Below are 14,513 nucleotides of genomic sequence, written 5' to 3'. Positions count from 1 at the left end.
ACTTTGTTGGCAAATCTGGCAACCACTGATTGGACAGTAAAACTAAACTGGCGGAAATACGTCTTCAATTGACTTTCACAATAAAAGTATCTACTTTAGAAATGTAATCTTATTTTAATTTGAAGGTAAGAAATTGCCATAGTAGTACTTCATCTGTCTTCCGTGTATTTAAAATGTCTCATTTTACTATATATAGTTGATAAAAACGTGTTTAAAGACAATTATTCACCACCAAACCGCAACACCGATTTTACTTTGACAAGTCCAACGTTTGTTACCGGGTGAAGAGGACAGGAAAGAGGTACGACTTGTCAGTTGGTTTTTAACAAACAGCAATCTGTTTCCCTTTTATTTGGCGTATATTTTGTCATAACTACAACACCACAGCGATAAGGATTTATTTGTGATACCTCACCACAAGTAAGGCGACTCGTTGTTGGTTATAAACCCCTTGTTTTAGTGTAGAAGCTGCCTAGCTCCCTAGCTTAGCCGTTAGCACGGCTAACCGGTTAGCATGTGGAGGATGATGTGCACGCATTTGTCATCATATCTTGTTTCAGACTGACCCACAGAACTGAGGTTATTTCAGTTTACCACATGTGTTATTGCCGTGAGGCAGTCAGTAAAATATGTGCCTTCTTTTTATCTTTTCGTTTGATGTTTTCTCTTAGTTATTACCATATATTTTCAATGCCAGTTTGCGTGTTGATGATATTTTCACACTGACAGTTTGATGTAGTCACTGGAATGTAACTAAGTACATTTACTCAAGTACACTTTTGAGGCACTTGTATTTCACTTGAGTGTTTTTTATGTTATACTTTTACTTTACTACATTTTGGAGGCATTGTTTTGACTTTTTACTCAAAAAGACTTGTTACTAGCTATATATATGGATTATAATACACATAATATAAATCGAGCAATAAATCATTATGTATTAATGTAAAGGTTCAGCTAACCAGCAGTATATAAAGTAATTTAAAGAATCCCCACCTTGTGCAACATTGACATTAATGTATTAAAAAACATAATACAAAAAATGTATGTTTTTTTTTATCTGATATACAGTGAAATGAGAACTTTTTGTACTCAAAGTATAACTTAATGGCAAATTACACTTTTACTTCAGACGTTTACTTGTAACAGAAATGTTAACAGTTTAGTATTGCTACTTGTACCTAAGTAAAATATCTGAGTACTCCTTACTTCTTGAATGTAGTATTGCTTAAGAGTCATTGATAAGAAGCTGTGACAGTCACACAGCGTCTCGTGTTCTCTTGCTCAGTAGGAAGTGAAACTACAGCGGGGAGGACGTTGTTGAACCAGAGACACTTCCCTTCCTCCTGAACTGCCTGACCGGCTGAAACCTCGATTGCCATGGCAGCCAATGGAGCAAAGTGTGAGCAGCCACAGAAACGGGCCGGAGCCAAAGGCAAACAGAATGGCAAAGCAATAGGTAGGTTTCTTTTATTTTTTTGAAGCAGTTTGCAGGTCCTGGAACACACAAAACATAGGCTTAGCATCTTACATGGTACTCATTAAGACACAAAACCTTAAAGCTTTGAATGATAAACACATTAAGAAATGGGAAATGCTGTTTTTGTTAAGTACAAAAGGAATTCATTAGATATAGAGAAGCAGGAATTCAAATAAACCTTCGAAAACTATATATATTTACTTGTATATATATATACTAATACTTTAATTTTAAAACATTTCAAGAAACATAGATGTAACGTACAACAAACAAATACACAGGTTAAATATATAATGAAATCTGTAAATGTAAAATATTAGTTTGTTTGAATAAAAAAACTACTTTTATTTTGCAATACTTTCTTTTTAAACTTTTCATGAAGTTCGAGAAGTTACCCCTCATCTGAAGTGACCCTGTAGAGTAGAGTTTACCCCTTGTTATCTCTGATGACACAGAACGATAAGCGCTACATGGTTTGAAAAAGTCATAAAAAGCGTGATACACTTTGTTACTTTCAGTTTTCAAAGCAGCGACAGCGACCGACATGTCATAGTATCATGTATTTAGCATTACCATTTCAACAAGATTATATAATTGACGTAGAAACAGATATCGTAGTATGTGAGGGTGATTGCAACTCTGTTTGTTCTCCAGACTCTTCAGTTAGAGAGAGGCGACAGAGAGATAAGGAGGAGCGCCTGTCTCTGGTGGTTTGGAGGAGGCCCGTCACCACAATACATTACTTCCTTCTGGAGACCCTCATCAAGCTAAAGGAGTGGACGTTTCAGTAAGAAGTCAAACCGGTTTCTCTACTCTCTCTTTGTTGTCGTGCTACATTTTTCAGAATGTTTGTGCTTCCTTGTGACCTACCTTTTGCCTTATTTGTTTTTGTGGGGCTTTGTTTTGATCACCAATAAGAAAAGCAGGTTCAGGTTGTTTATCTGTACCCGTAGGTAGGTTTTGGTTTGCAGATAAAAGACATGGGATCCATTGTGACACGTTTTAAAACAACACAGACAACAGGCAACAGGGAAATCTTTAAAAAAAAAAAGTATCCAGCAAGTTAATAAATAAATAGGCATTGCTTCCAAAGCCTCTCTTTGATGCTGCTACAACTTGTTACTTGTGCGATGCCAGCTGGGTTAAAGCTGTTCTTAAAACGCTTTGTTCTACACTTTGGTCAAACTAACCTCAGGCCCAAAAGAACAAGCTAACTGTGTGCAAAGTCAGCATTTCACACAGAACTAGTTACCGCTGTAACTGTCTGAGGATGCAGCCACACGAGAACGGTAACGGTCGTATCCCCTACAGTTCTCTATCATATAGACGGTTCGGCCACACAAGGCGATAACGATAACGGGTCCCAAGGTGGGTAGATCTGGGGACGAAACGCTCTGGGGGGCCAAACGGCTCCGTGATTACACCCTATACGATAATTTCCTGATAACAATGAAGCAATAGCCCCGCCTCTCCCACCTCTCCTGCTCAGAGATCAGCTGCTGGGCTGTCAGGAGAGGGGGAGGAAAAGAGAGACTCCGGCCGTTTCTCAATGTCAAGTAGAGCTGCTGCAGAGCCACTATTTCAAGTATACTATGTCATCGAGTGGCGCCGAATGCTGGGCATTTAACATGCATTTAAACAGTCCTTCGGCGCCACTCGATGACGTAGTATACTTGAAATAGTGGCTCTGCAGCAGGTTTACTCGACATTGAGATATGGCCTCCGTGTATTATTATTATATTATTATATAGAGTCGTTATCAATTTGTTTTAAAGCTCAATAAATAACAAAGACCTCTGACCGGCACTTTTCTAATTTTGTCCGGAAGATTTCAACTTTAACGGACATGTTGACCGGCAAAAAAAAATCTAACGGAAACTCTGCCGCACGGTCCCCTCGTCCCTTGGAAGAGGCGGAGAGGTGGGTGTTTTTCATCTGCTGGTGGACTAACCGGAGAGAATTACAGCAGGAGCAAACGCTTGCCTCGGGGAGGGAGAAAAAGAGCCATAGCGTCCACCGCGGAGAATAAACAGAAGGGCAACCATGGCAACCATGCGCGGGAAGTCTTCTTCGTTGGTTTTGTGGCAGGAGTACAGCGCCACTTACAGGCCCGGCATATGTACTACAGCGCTTTCGAGCGGTCTCGTGTGAATGGACACGTTTCTGGTGCCTATTGCGTGTGGACGGAAGACTTTTTTGATATCGAATTCGGTTCGTTTGCGTTACCGTTCTCGTGTGGCTCCAGTCTAAGGTTAAGATTGCGCAAGCACACAAATAACTATGATTAAAAAGTCATTTCTACAAGAAAATATAAGAGATGAGACACAATTGTTCAATTTTTTATGTTGGAACTTGTGTCTTTAACAACTTTTTGTTTGATTTCTTTGTTTCAGGCTTTGGCAGCGACGAGGCCTGGTGTTCTTAGTTCTGGTGTTATGTTCTCTGTTCTCCTTCGCCTACTCCACGGAAGGCTCACACCAACAAGTAAGGCTCTACTGACTTCAGTGATGTTAATGATCAACACCATTGCTCCACCAACAGCCTGTTTAAAGGTTAATGATAACTCACTCTTTATCCATCTAAAACATTCCTCAAGGGAAGCTTGTGTTGGGAGATAATGAAGTACGCACTGTTGTCAAGTAACCCTTGGACATACAATCAGTCGGCTTCAAGGTCCGCTACAATTTGTTACAAGCTTCAATATAGATTTGTATATCTTTCTAGATTGTTCACATTTATAATAATGAAGTCATATGTAATCCACTACAGATCATTTAATCATAATAATACATTTAATTTGGAGGCATCCAAGGACACCTGACAATGCATCAAAGTAATGCTCTACAGGTAGAAATATATTAAAATAAACAATGAGATTATATTAATATAATTATAAAGTGCATTTCTTACAAAACATTTTTTTAAGTTTCCTCAAATAAGTATAATATTTAGTGCGAATGCTATTTACATTCCACTATAGTTTTTCAAATCTTTATTCTTCCCCTTATTTCAGCCAATACTTTGGCTCTCCATAACTTCAGCTTACTTTCAGCTACAGAAACCATTCAAATATTAAACTAGTCAGCCTTTTCAGGAATCAATGGGAAACCTTCAACTTTTTAAAAATATTCAGCTTTTTAAACTCTTTTTTTAACATGGAAGTCAATGGGAGGAGCCTTCAAATCCTCTTTAACTACACCTTACGCCAAATGCTTCTCCTTCCACATACTTTCAGCTAGAAACTTCATTCCAACTTTAAAATGATCACAAGACCTTCAGCTATTCAAAAATGATTCAGATTTTTGATATCTTTTACACTTTTTGAGATATTTAACTTAGTTTGGAGCTTGGTAGAGGGGCTTTCTTCAGATTTTAACATTAGTGTGTATTGCGCAGCTCGTTCAGTCTAGAGTGCTTTGATCTCAAAACAGAGTGGACAGCTTGAAATTCTCCCCAAAAAATGTTTTAAACCTGCCATAATTCCCAAACCCTACACTCCTCAGACATCATTTTTCATGAAAAACGTAGGAAAACCTCTCCTAGGTTGGAAAATTAAAAAAAATTAAGAAAAAATATTAAACAAAATGCCTCTTGAGGGCATGAAGAGACAAAAAGTCCACCTAGCTCCCAATTAATTCCCATGTTAAAAAAAATCCGGATCTTTCTTCAGAACAGAGAGAAGTACACTTTAGACAAACTGCTCTCATCTCCACATTTACCACACAAAACCCCCAAAAAAAACATATATCAGTTCATTGGGGTTCCCTGATCCTCAATGCATTCTTAATGACACTCAGTGCTGCAGCTGGTAACCATGGTGTTGCTGGGCAGATTGAAAGCTTTGATCTCTGGGCTCACACAGGTGTTATGATTATTTGTTATGATTAGGTGCTCAGCACAGAAACAAACACTGACAAACACACTGGACTTCAGACTGTCTCAGCCTATTCTTTTCTGTCTGATGGAGACTACATACTGACTTCAACATGTTCCAAATATTTTATACATTATTGGTGACGTATGGTTTTAGTCAAAAAGTTTGCAGTCAAAATATTCTGCTGCTTTCCCAAGCCTTTTTACTTTCTTTTCTCTTCTTAATACAAGTTCATTCACTACTACTTACATCTGATATTTAACTCCTTCAGCCTACTTTCAGCTGCAGAAACCATTCAACTATTACATTATTCAGCTATTTCAGGACATCAAGGACATGTTGTTGTTTATACCTTTTTTTTAAACCTTTTCTTTTAAATATTAAGCTTTTTCTGCATTTTTGTAGCTAAAAGCAGCTACCATTCAGCTAATAACATATTCAGCTTTTTCTGCATTTTCAGCTAAATTCAGCCACAAATGTTCACAGTTTACAGCATTCGCACGCATTTTCTGCAGGAAATGCATTTTCTAGTTATACTTTATATTTGTGTATTATATCAAAATAAACCCATTTCCTTTTAAATATTATAATAATCTAATGCAACAATAACTTAAAACGAAAAAATATATTCTTTGCTTATTCATATGTATTGCTTTTGGCTATAATCAAACCTTGACAACAACAGAGAGAGAGTCATGTTAAATATTAAATATCAGTACATGGTAGCATCCAACAGTTAATGAAAGACACAAACAGTAATTAACTGTAAAAACTCAAATAAGGCATTATGTTTTTTCTGTCTTTTCTAATCAGTTTTATTTTACTGTCTTCCCCTGCAGTGGGTCAACTACCTGGAGAAGAGGTTTCTATGGTGTGCGTACTGGGTGGGCCTCGGGATCCTGTCCTCAGTGGGCCTCGGGACCGGCCTGCACACGTTTCTGCTCTATCTGGTAAGACAACACTTGTTTATGGTTTGTGAAAAGTGCACACACCAGTGAGCTGGGGTTAGAACAGAACAAAGAGACACACAGAAACACTACAGCACCAGGCTCCTCTGCATTAACCCTTAGATGCACTGGACCCTTATTAGAATAATATGTATTTTTATGCCGTTTTTGTCATTTTGGTTAAGTAAAATCACTTGTATAATATTTAGTATTATATTTTGGTTCACACTAGAAATATTTTATATTTAATTTTTCACTCTTTATAATTTTAGACATTTCTTTTACATTTTGAAAAAAAAACGTTTTGAACATATTGATGCAAAGATCTCCGCTATTCTGAGACCCTCACAGTATTCCAGTCCCTTTTCAAAACTCTTCTCCTCTTGTCTACTCATAGCCCACCCCACATCAATCCTTGCCGGTTGATCAAGTTTGATAGTCCTATACCCCCCACCCTAACCTTCCCTTATATTGTAAAGCGGTTTTGAGTCCTTGAAAAGCCCTATAAAAATATAATGTATTATTATTATTATTATACTGACGGGTATCAAATCTTGCTGTGTAAAACAATCTTCCTGAGAGGTGGCACTTGTGATGTAGTCTGTGTGGTCCACAGTGAATGTATTAAAGCCACTGTGTGTGTATAACTGTAGTTGCCAGAGGGTGGCGTCACACTCCATATTCTTCGTCTTCTTTAAAGTGTGACCCGTCAGTGCTAAACCAAACGTTAATTATTTCCCCGACAGTCTCAGAATGACTGAGTCACCTAACTGTGTGTCATTTGTCTTGGTAAAAAGGAGAATTTGGCAAAATAAAACCATCGTTGAGCCTAGTCCACTTTAGGGTGGGGATGATGTGGCTTTTCTTCTTTACAGCATATACAGATGTGGGTGTGCTGAGTCAGCCGTTTCCACCACAATGAAATCATGGGAAAAGATGTAACTGTGACCTACCTCCGAGAGTATTTGCACTATTTCCATTATTGCTGTGAAGCTCACCATGTGTTTGCATAAGTCTTCGATTGTCTTCGTGTATTACCTTATATCCTTTTCCCCATTATAATGCATTAGGAGTCAAACTGGTTTCTCTAATCTCTCTTTGTTGTCGTGCTACATTTTTCAGGATGTTTGTGCTTCCTTGTGACCTACCTTTTGTCTTATTTGTTTTTGTGGAGCTTTGTTTTGATCACCAATAAGAAAAGCAGGTTCAGGTTGTTTATTTGTTCCCGTGCATTAGTAGTGGGGGCTTTACTTCTCTTCCCCAACAGTCTAGGAATCTTTTGTCTTTTTCCCCTTAAGAATATATAGCATTTCCTCCAGCATTCATTTTAAATACACTTCTAAAATCATCCCCTTTCCATTTCATTAATGGCCCTTTTTAAGCTCATTTTCAAGTTCATACTAGTATTAAGTGTCTCTACTGTGACATGTTCTCATACTGCCTGTGCTGCAGCACCTCTTTTCACCCTCTGTCTGAAACCAGAGCCCAGTCTGCTCTGATTGGTTAGCTGGCCGTCTCTGTTGTGAATCGTCAACTGCTTAGAGATGTCCCGCCCCTTAGCCTATCATGTAGAATATGTTGGTGCGCTAACCAGAGGTGGGGGACTCGAGTGACATGACTTGACTCGAGTCAGACTCGAGTCGCATATTTTTGGACTTGAGACTTGCTTGACTAACATTGATAAAAGACTTGACTTGGTATTCATGACTTGAGATTTGACTGGACTTGAGACAGATGACTCGAAAGGACTCAGAATATTTGCATTTGTTTTTGTATTGTACGGTGGCCCTAAAGGGCAGGCTGCTACGTTTTAACCAGACACACCTCTACACATACACACACCTCTACACATACACACACCTCTACACACATCGAACTGTCCGATTAATCCCCCTATTACTCGTTTTATGAAGGAGATGTCCGGTCACTAAGGCGCATGATGTGTGTGTGTTTGTACTCTGCTCAGCTCTGCTCTGTGTGTGTGTGTTTGTGTGTGTCCGACAACGGCATTTGTTTTCAAATTACCATGAACAGTAATTTACACACATCTGGCCAACTCCATGAAAGAAATGTGTTTAATCTTAATGTTGCACTGTCTACACACACACACACACATATATCATGCGCCCTGGTACATACACTAGTCCGTTGTATTGGCTTTGATGCAATATTTCTTTGTGCACAGACACAGTTAAGAAAACAATGAGACGGTGTCATATGGGAGCTCCTTAGACAGGAGAAATGCTGTGACCCTGCTGAAGGGGAGCCAGGGCAGGAGGCTTAACATGTTGTCAAATATTTGTGTTGTACTCTACTCCTGTTTTCACTTTAGAGCCCTTTTAGAACTTATAGGGTTATAATTTCAGCGCCCCACTCTCCATTGCTATTTATGTTGAAAATAAAACTAAACTTTTCATAACCACAATATTTTAACTGATTTAAATGCGGAAACTGGGGTTATTCATCAGAATTTCATATGACTTGACTTGTGACTTGCTTGACCTGAGCAATGACTTGACTTGCTTGACTCTCACTACAGTGACTTGGGACTTGCTTGAGACTTGTAGGTTAAGACTTGCTCATGACTTGCACATGTATGACTTACTCCCACCTCTGGCGCTAACCAATAGAAGCGTGAGTGTTCCATAGTTATAGTTATTTCGGATGTAAAAAAAAAAAAAGGAATCCAACGAAGGCACTGTCTATGCAGTAGCTGGTGGAGAGAGTGGGCCAGATTATCCATAATAAAGAACAGTTTATTCAGAGTCTTCCTCTCCAACACATCTCCCAACGTGGCTGGTTTTCAGCAGATGACTGAGCCAGCCTTCTTCCAGGGTGATGGAGAAACTGCATTCCTCTCTGATGAGGACGGTGCTGTCCATGCCAAAGCTGATGCATGAATCTGTGAAGCTGCCAATGTCAGGAAACTCCCCAGTGTTAATGCTGAAGGAAAAACCACAGTTCCCACCTGCACAGTTCAACTGAATTTACCTCAATCCTTAAGCATTCATACATCGCCTCACAGAGAGGATGATATCATAATGCTCCTGGAAAAGGGGGTTCACATATCAGCATTATCTGATGATTCATCATGATGTTTTGGAGGTCATTGCATCTTAGTGATGGATTCAGTCACAATTGTGTGGTTGAAATAGGAAAAACACACAGTTGCTTCGACTCTGGATCATTGTTTTAAGAAAGCTTCTTTTAGATATTTACCTTTTTTAAATGTTTGAAGATAAGGATTATAATGTAAATCCAACCCTTTCGCTTATTCATCTGTTTGGTTTAAATCCAATTATCTGCATTAAATATCCAGTGTGTATGATGCCAAGATAATGGATACTACTTTTGGTAACTGCATGTCAAAACTAAATATGCTGCTGTTTTTCAACATGCCTCGAGGATTGTATTGTACAATGTTTGGTGACACACAGGAACCACACCCAATAATTTCCTTCCTGGGTGAAAATGCCAAAGCAGAGTGCCGTGGAATTTCCTGATCTAATTCATGCAGCTAAGACTATAATGCGTTTTAATGACCCCTCCTGTTGAGTCACCTTCCCAATAACATGTACATGTTTAGACCCAACACTTCAGTATTTTGGGTTTTAAACCAGTTCTATTATGCCTGGGTTTATATCCACTTGAATAATCGTTGTTGGGTAAACAAGTGGTTTAAAAAGAATCAGAAATGTTTTCTTCGTCCCGCACATGAAAATGTACTTTGTTACAGCAACATGACAGTGTAGATAGAAGGCAGATTGAGTACACATTTGTGGTAAAAAATGAGATGCCAGCATTATAAAGTAAGTGAACATAAATGTCCTTGTATGTAAATGTGCTTTGCTGACCTTGGTGAACAGAAGTATCACTGTCCAGGGTGTCCGCGGGGTGTGTAGCGAAAATGAAGGCTATTAAAAAGTATTAAATGGCATTTTCCAAGGTATTACATTTTGTAGCTTAGTTTATTTTAGTTAAGTTTTTTTTCGAGCGTGTAAAACCAAAGAAAATACAAATGAAACAAAAGGTGATGCAGACAGTACTATACAAATGAATGCAATAACAAAACGAAACATTTAATTAATAATTGAATAATCTGTAGTATCATTGTCTGATATCAATAAACAACAAAGCTTTAGCTCATTACACATCCGAAAAGGGGTCGGAAGAAGTTTACACTTATTTAATCAGACCCCTTCTCCCTTTTTTTTTTTTATTTCTTTTTTTACCACTTAATATATGTTAACATACAATATAAACGTATACTTATAATCTTGAATAATTTATATAATCATTCATATAATATATACAGGCAAGTTAGGACAATGGTCTCTATATATTTATATATATACATATGTACATACACAAATTCATACAAACACAAATTCATAAATAGAATACAAAACAAGAATATAAACCGTTATGATTTAGCAGTTTCATCCCTGTACCTTGTGAGAATTGTGTCTTTATACCTCTTTTTGAATAGTTTTATGTTTGGACATCCCTAGCTTGTTTTCAATAAGTATATAAATTGTCCAAAGAGGTTGTATTCTACAGTCTGCCTGAATGTAATCATTGCGTAGGTGTGTAGTGTGATTCTGTGTAGTTTATTTATGGCATCCCGTTGGATTTGACGTCATCTAAACAGGACACCGCACGCTCACTGCTTGATAGCGCGCGAAGCTCCGTTTACGCCGGTTGTTAAACAACATCGTTATGGGGAAATGCAAGTTTGCGTCCAAATGGTTGGAAGATAAGGAGGAAGGACAATCAATACTGTGTATAGTAAATGTGAGGTAAAGTGTGTCGCCAATGTAACCGGTTAAAACTCGAAGTGGCGATGAGGTCTTAAAATGTATGGAAAGGGTCTTAAAAAAGGTCTTAAAGGGTATTACATTTGACTTCAGGATTCCTGCATATACCCTGCTGTCTCACTATCGGAATGTTTTATTTAGAGACATTACGCTTTATTCATTGGGGTTTCAATGAACTTTGTTGCTTCAAGGGGTCTACTGGCAGTGCTTTTGCCAAGTTGTCCTGTTGTAAAAATGAAAAATGCATTTTATTTGATGGGTACTTATTGAAATCTACTTGCTGATTCATGACTTACAAAGATGTTTGGTAAATGTCTTGAGTAACATCATTTTGACTCAGCTCAGTGTCATGGAGAAATGCCGTTAAAAGGAGTTTGGTTTGAGTGTGTTGTGTAAACTAAAGAAGCCTCCTGTGTGCTCACACTCCGTGGGGGGGGGGGGGTGTAGCGTAACTATGGGGGAGCCGTTGCAGTCAACACAGATTAATTGTGTGCCGTCCATCTACTGTCAGGGCTGCGTGCATCACCTGAAGGAGGCATAAAGGAGGATCTGTGTTACAGTTACAGGTGGGCCGGCTGGTGTTGAGGCCAGGTGGCTCAGCCAGACGTCCTGACTGAGAGAAATGATATACCTGCCTGTCAGAGACTCTGTGACTCACCTGCTGTTTGTGCTGATGAGTCTGTTAGCACACAAGCTGCATTTGTTCATGAAACTAGGGCTGCTTCTAACAGTCATTTTCTTTATTCATAAATCTGATGAATAGTCTTTTCATCAATTAATGAATCAGAATACCTTTATTAGTCCCACGGAGGGGAGGGGACATGTGCGTAGTTACAGCAGGAAAAAGAGCCACAGACAGCGTAATGTTACATATGTTAAATATGTGACATGCATTTTTTTTAAAGTACTAAGTTATGATATAATACAAAAATATATAATAAAAAATAAAACGTTACATAATTTAAAGAAATACACATCCTGTAACAGTTCTTAGGATTTAGCAGCCAGGTATATATTACAGTTATTAACGGCATCTATATATATATATTGCACATCTAGCACATATTGCACATAGGTGGTTGGTATTTAACAGCAAGTTACACAATTTACAAAATACGGATAATGAAACATTTGGTTTACAAAATGTCCGAAAATAGTAAAACAATTCCAAGCCAGTTCCTCATAATCCAAGGTGGTGTCTTTTATATGTCAGCCCAAAATAAGATATTTAGTTAAATATGATTTTAAACAAAGAAAAATAGGAAATGTGTGTATTTGAGAGGCGGAAACAAACGCATATAAAGAAGGAATCAAGTCTGCTCCTTTTTTTATTACAAGAAACACTGTATTTTCTTTATTTACATGTATGTGCCTCTCTATTTAACATGACTCTACTAATCTTGTTTATTTCAGGGTGTCCGCGGGGTCTTAAAAAGTATTAAAAGTTGATCAATCAATTTAGCGAAGATTTAAGGCTATTAAAAAGTATTAAACGGCATTTTCCAAGGTATTACATTTTGTAGCTTGTTTTCAATAAGTATATAAATTGTCCAAAGAGGTTGTATTCTACAGTCTGCCTGAATGTAATCATTGCGTAGGTGTGTAGTGTGATTCTGTGTAGTTTATTTATGGCATCCCGTTGGATTTGACGTCATCTGAACAGGACATCGCACGCTCACTGCTTGATAGCGAGCGAAGGTCCGTTTACGCCGGTTGTTAAACAACATCGTTATGGGGAAATGCAAGTCTGCGTCCAAATGGTTTGAAGATAAGGAGGAAGGACAATCAATACTGTATATAGTCAATGTGAGGTAAAGTGTGTCGCCAATGTAACCGGTTAAAACTCCAAGTGGCGATGAGGTCTTAAAATGTATGGAAAGGGTCTTAAAAAAGGTCTTAAAAGGTATTACATTTGACTTCAGGATTCCTGCATATACCCTGTATTTCCTTTTCCCTGTCCCTTTGCTGTGACGTTGTAAATCTGGGAGGAATAAGAGCTATTAATTCTGACTGTCCGTGTGTCTCCCCTCTCTCAGGGTCCTCACATAGCATCAGTGACTCTGGCAGCGTACGAGTGCAGCTCCACAGACTTCCCAGAGCCTCCGTACCCGGACCAGATCGTCTGTCCTCAGGGCGGGGGGCTGGAGGGAAGCATCTCCCTCTTCTCCATCATGTCCAAGGTCCGCCTGGAGGCCTGCATGTGGGTGAGTCTTTGAATAAAGAGCCTGTGCAGTGATCCACGCGGAACAATGCCAAGAATGTTTGGCAGTGCAACAACAATGACTGACCACGTGAGAATCATTCATCCTAATGAATTCACCCTCTTTTCAACATGCCTATCCCAGGGCCAGGACAAAAGCGTTTATCATACTTCTATATTTATAGGACCCCTGAAGATACTTTTGTCACATGTACAAACTTAAAAAGTTGATAGTGGCATGAACACCGCGGTGTGAGATGTCCTGAGATCTCTGAAGTCCTGCATTCAGAAAGTGACTTAAGTAAAAGTAAAAAAAGTATTGGGATGGAAATACTTAAAGGGGACCTATCATGCAAAATGCACTTTTGTACGTCTTTTATACATGAATATGTCTCCCCGGTGTTCCAGGGAACTCACTAAGTGTGAGAAAACACAACCCTCTCTATTTTCCTCCCTACCCAAATCTCTAAAAAAGGGGCTGCAACGGATCTGATACAGACTTGAACACTTCTATGTCGTCACAGAAGTGGCGCTACGGCTATTGGGCCAACTCTCCACCTATCAGGGGAATGTGGGGTTGGGCCACGGCCGGCCATTGCTGCGCTGGAGACGCTGTAGTACATATGCCAGGCCTGTAAGTGGCGCTGTAGTCTGCCACAAAAGCAGCGAAGAAGACTTCCCGCCCATAGTTACCATGGTTACCCTTCTGTTTATTCTCCGCTGTGGCTTTCTTTGTCCCTCCCCGAGGCAAGCGTTTGCTCCCGCTGCTTTAATTCAATGCAATCCCTCCCCGTCGAGGCAAGCACTGTAATTCTCTCCGGTTAGTCCACCAGCAGATGACAAACACCCACCTCTCCGCCTCTTCCAAGGAACGAGGGGACCGTGCGGCAGAGTTTCAGTTTCAGTTTCTTTCGCCGGTCAAGATGTCCGTTAAAGTTTAAATCTTCCGGACAAAATTAGAAAAGTGCCGGTCAAAGGTCTTCTTTGTTATTTATTGAGCTTTAAAACAAATGAATAACGACTCTATAGGCCTATAATAATATAATAAAACATGGAGGACGGAGATCTTTTTTTCTCCCCCTCTTGACTTGATCAGAGCACGGCTCCCCTCTCCTGCAGGGGGGCGTGGTCTCACAGAGATCAGCCCCGTAGACAGCAAACCGCACATAGAGCGAAATGAGGCATGGCTAAAATG

At 39.2% G+C, this 14,513-nt stretch overlaps 1 protein-coding gene across 3 annotated transcripts in view; it reads left to right on the top strand.

The window, feature by feature from the left end:
* The first annotated feature begins 282 nt into the window (after positions 1-282).
* The window catches only part of vmp1 (vacuole membrane protein 1), a 30,516-nt gene continuing 16,285 nt past the window's right edge, over positions 283-14,513 (top strand). The window contains exons 1-6 of one of the 3 annotated variants that reach the window (XM_034114657.1): positions 283-301; positions 1,292-1,459; positions 2,135-2,267; positions 3,874-3,964; positions 6,194-6,304; positions 13,155-13,322. In XM_034114657.1, coding sequence (XP_033970548.1) covers positions 1,381-1,459; positions 2,135-2,267; positions 3,874-3,964; positions 6,194-6,304; positions 13,155-13,322 — 582 coding nt within the window. In that variant the 5' untranslated portion in view covers positions 283-301; positions 1,292-1,380. Of the gene's footprint in view, positions 421-1,288; positions 1,460-2,134; positions 2,268-3,873; positions 3,965-6,193; positions 6,305-13,154; positions 13,323-14,513 lie in introns of all 3 variants that reach the window. The other 2 variants (XM_034114654.1, XM_034114656.1) reach the window with 2 other exon arrangements.

The sequence above is a fragment of the Trematomus bernacchii genome, unplaced genomic scaffold (genome assembly GCF_902827165.1).
Source record: "Trematomus bernacchii unplaced genomic scaffold, fTreBer1.1, whole genome shotgun sequence".
In the NCBI taxonomy this organism is placed as follows: domain Eukaryota; kingdom Metazoa; phylum Chordata; class Actinopteri; order Perciformes; family Nototheniidae; genus Trematomus; species Trematomus bernacchii.
Note: the sequence above shows the minus strand (reverse complement) of the source record. Positions and strands in the feature narration are given on the sequence as shown.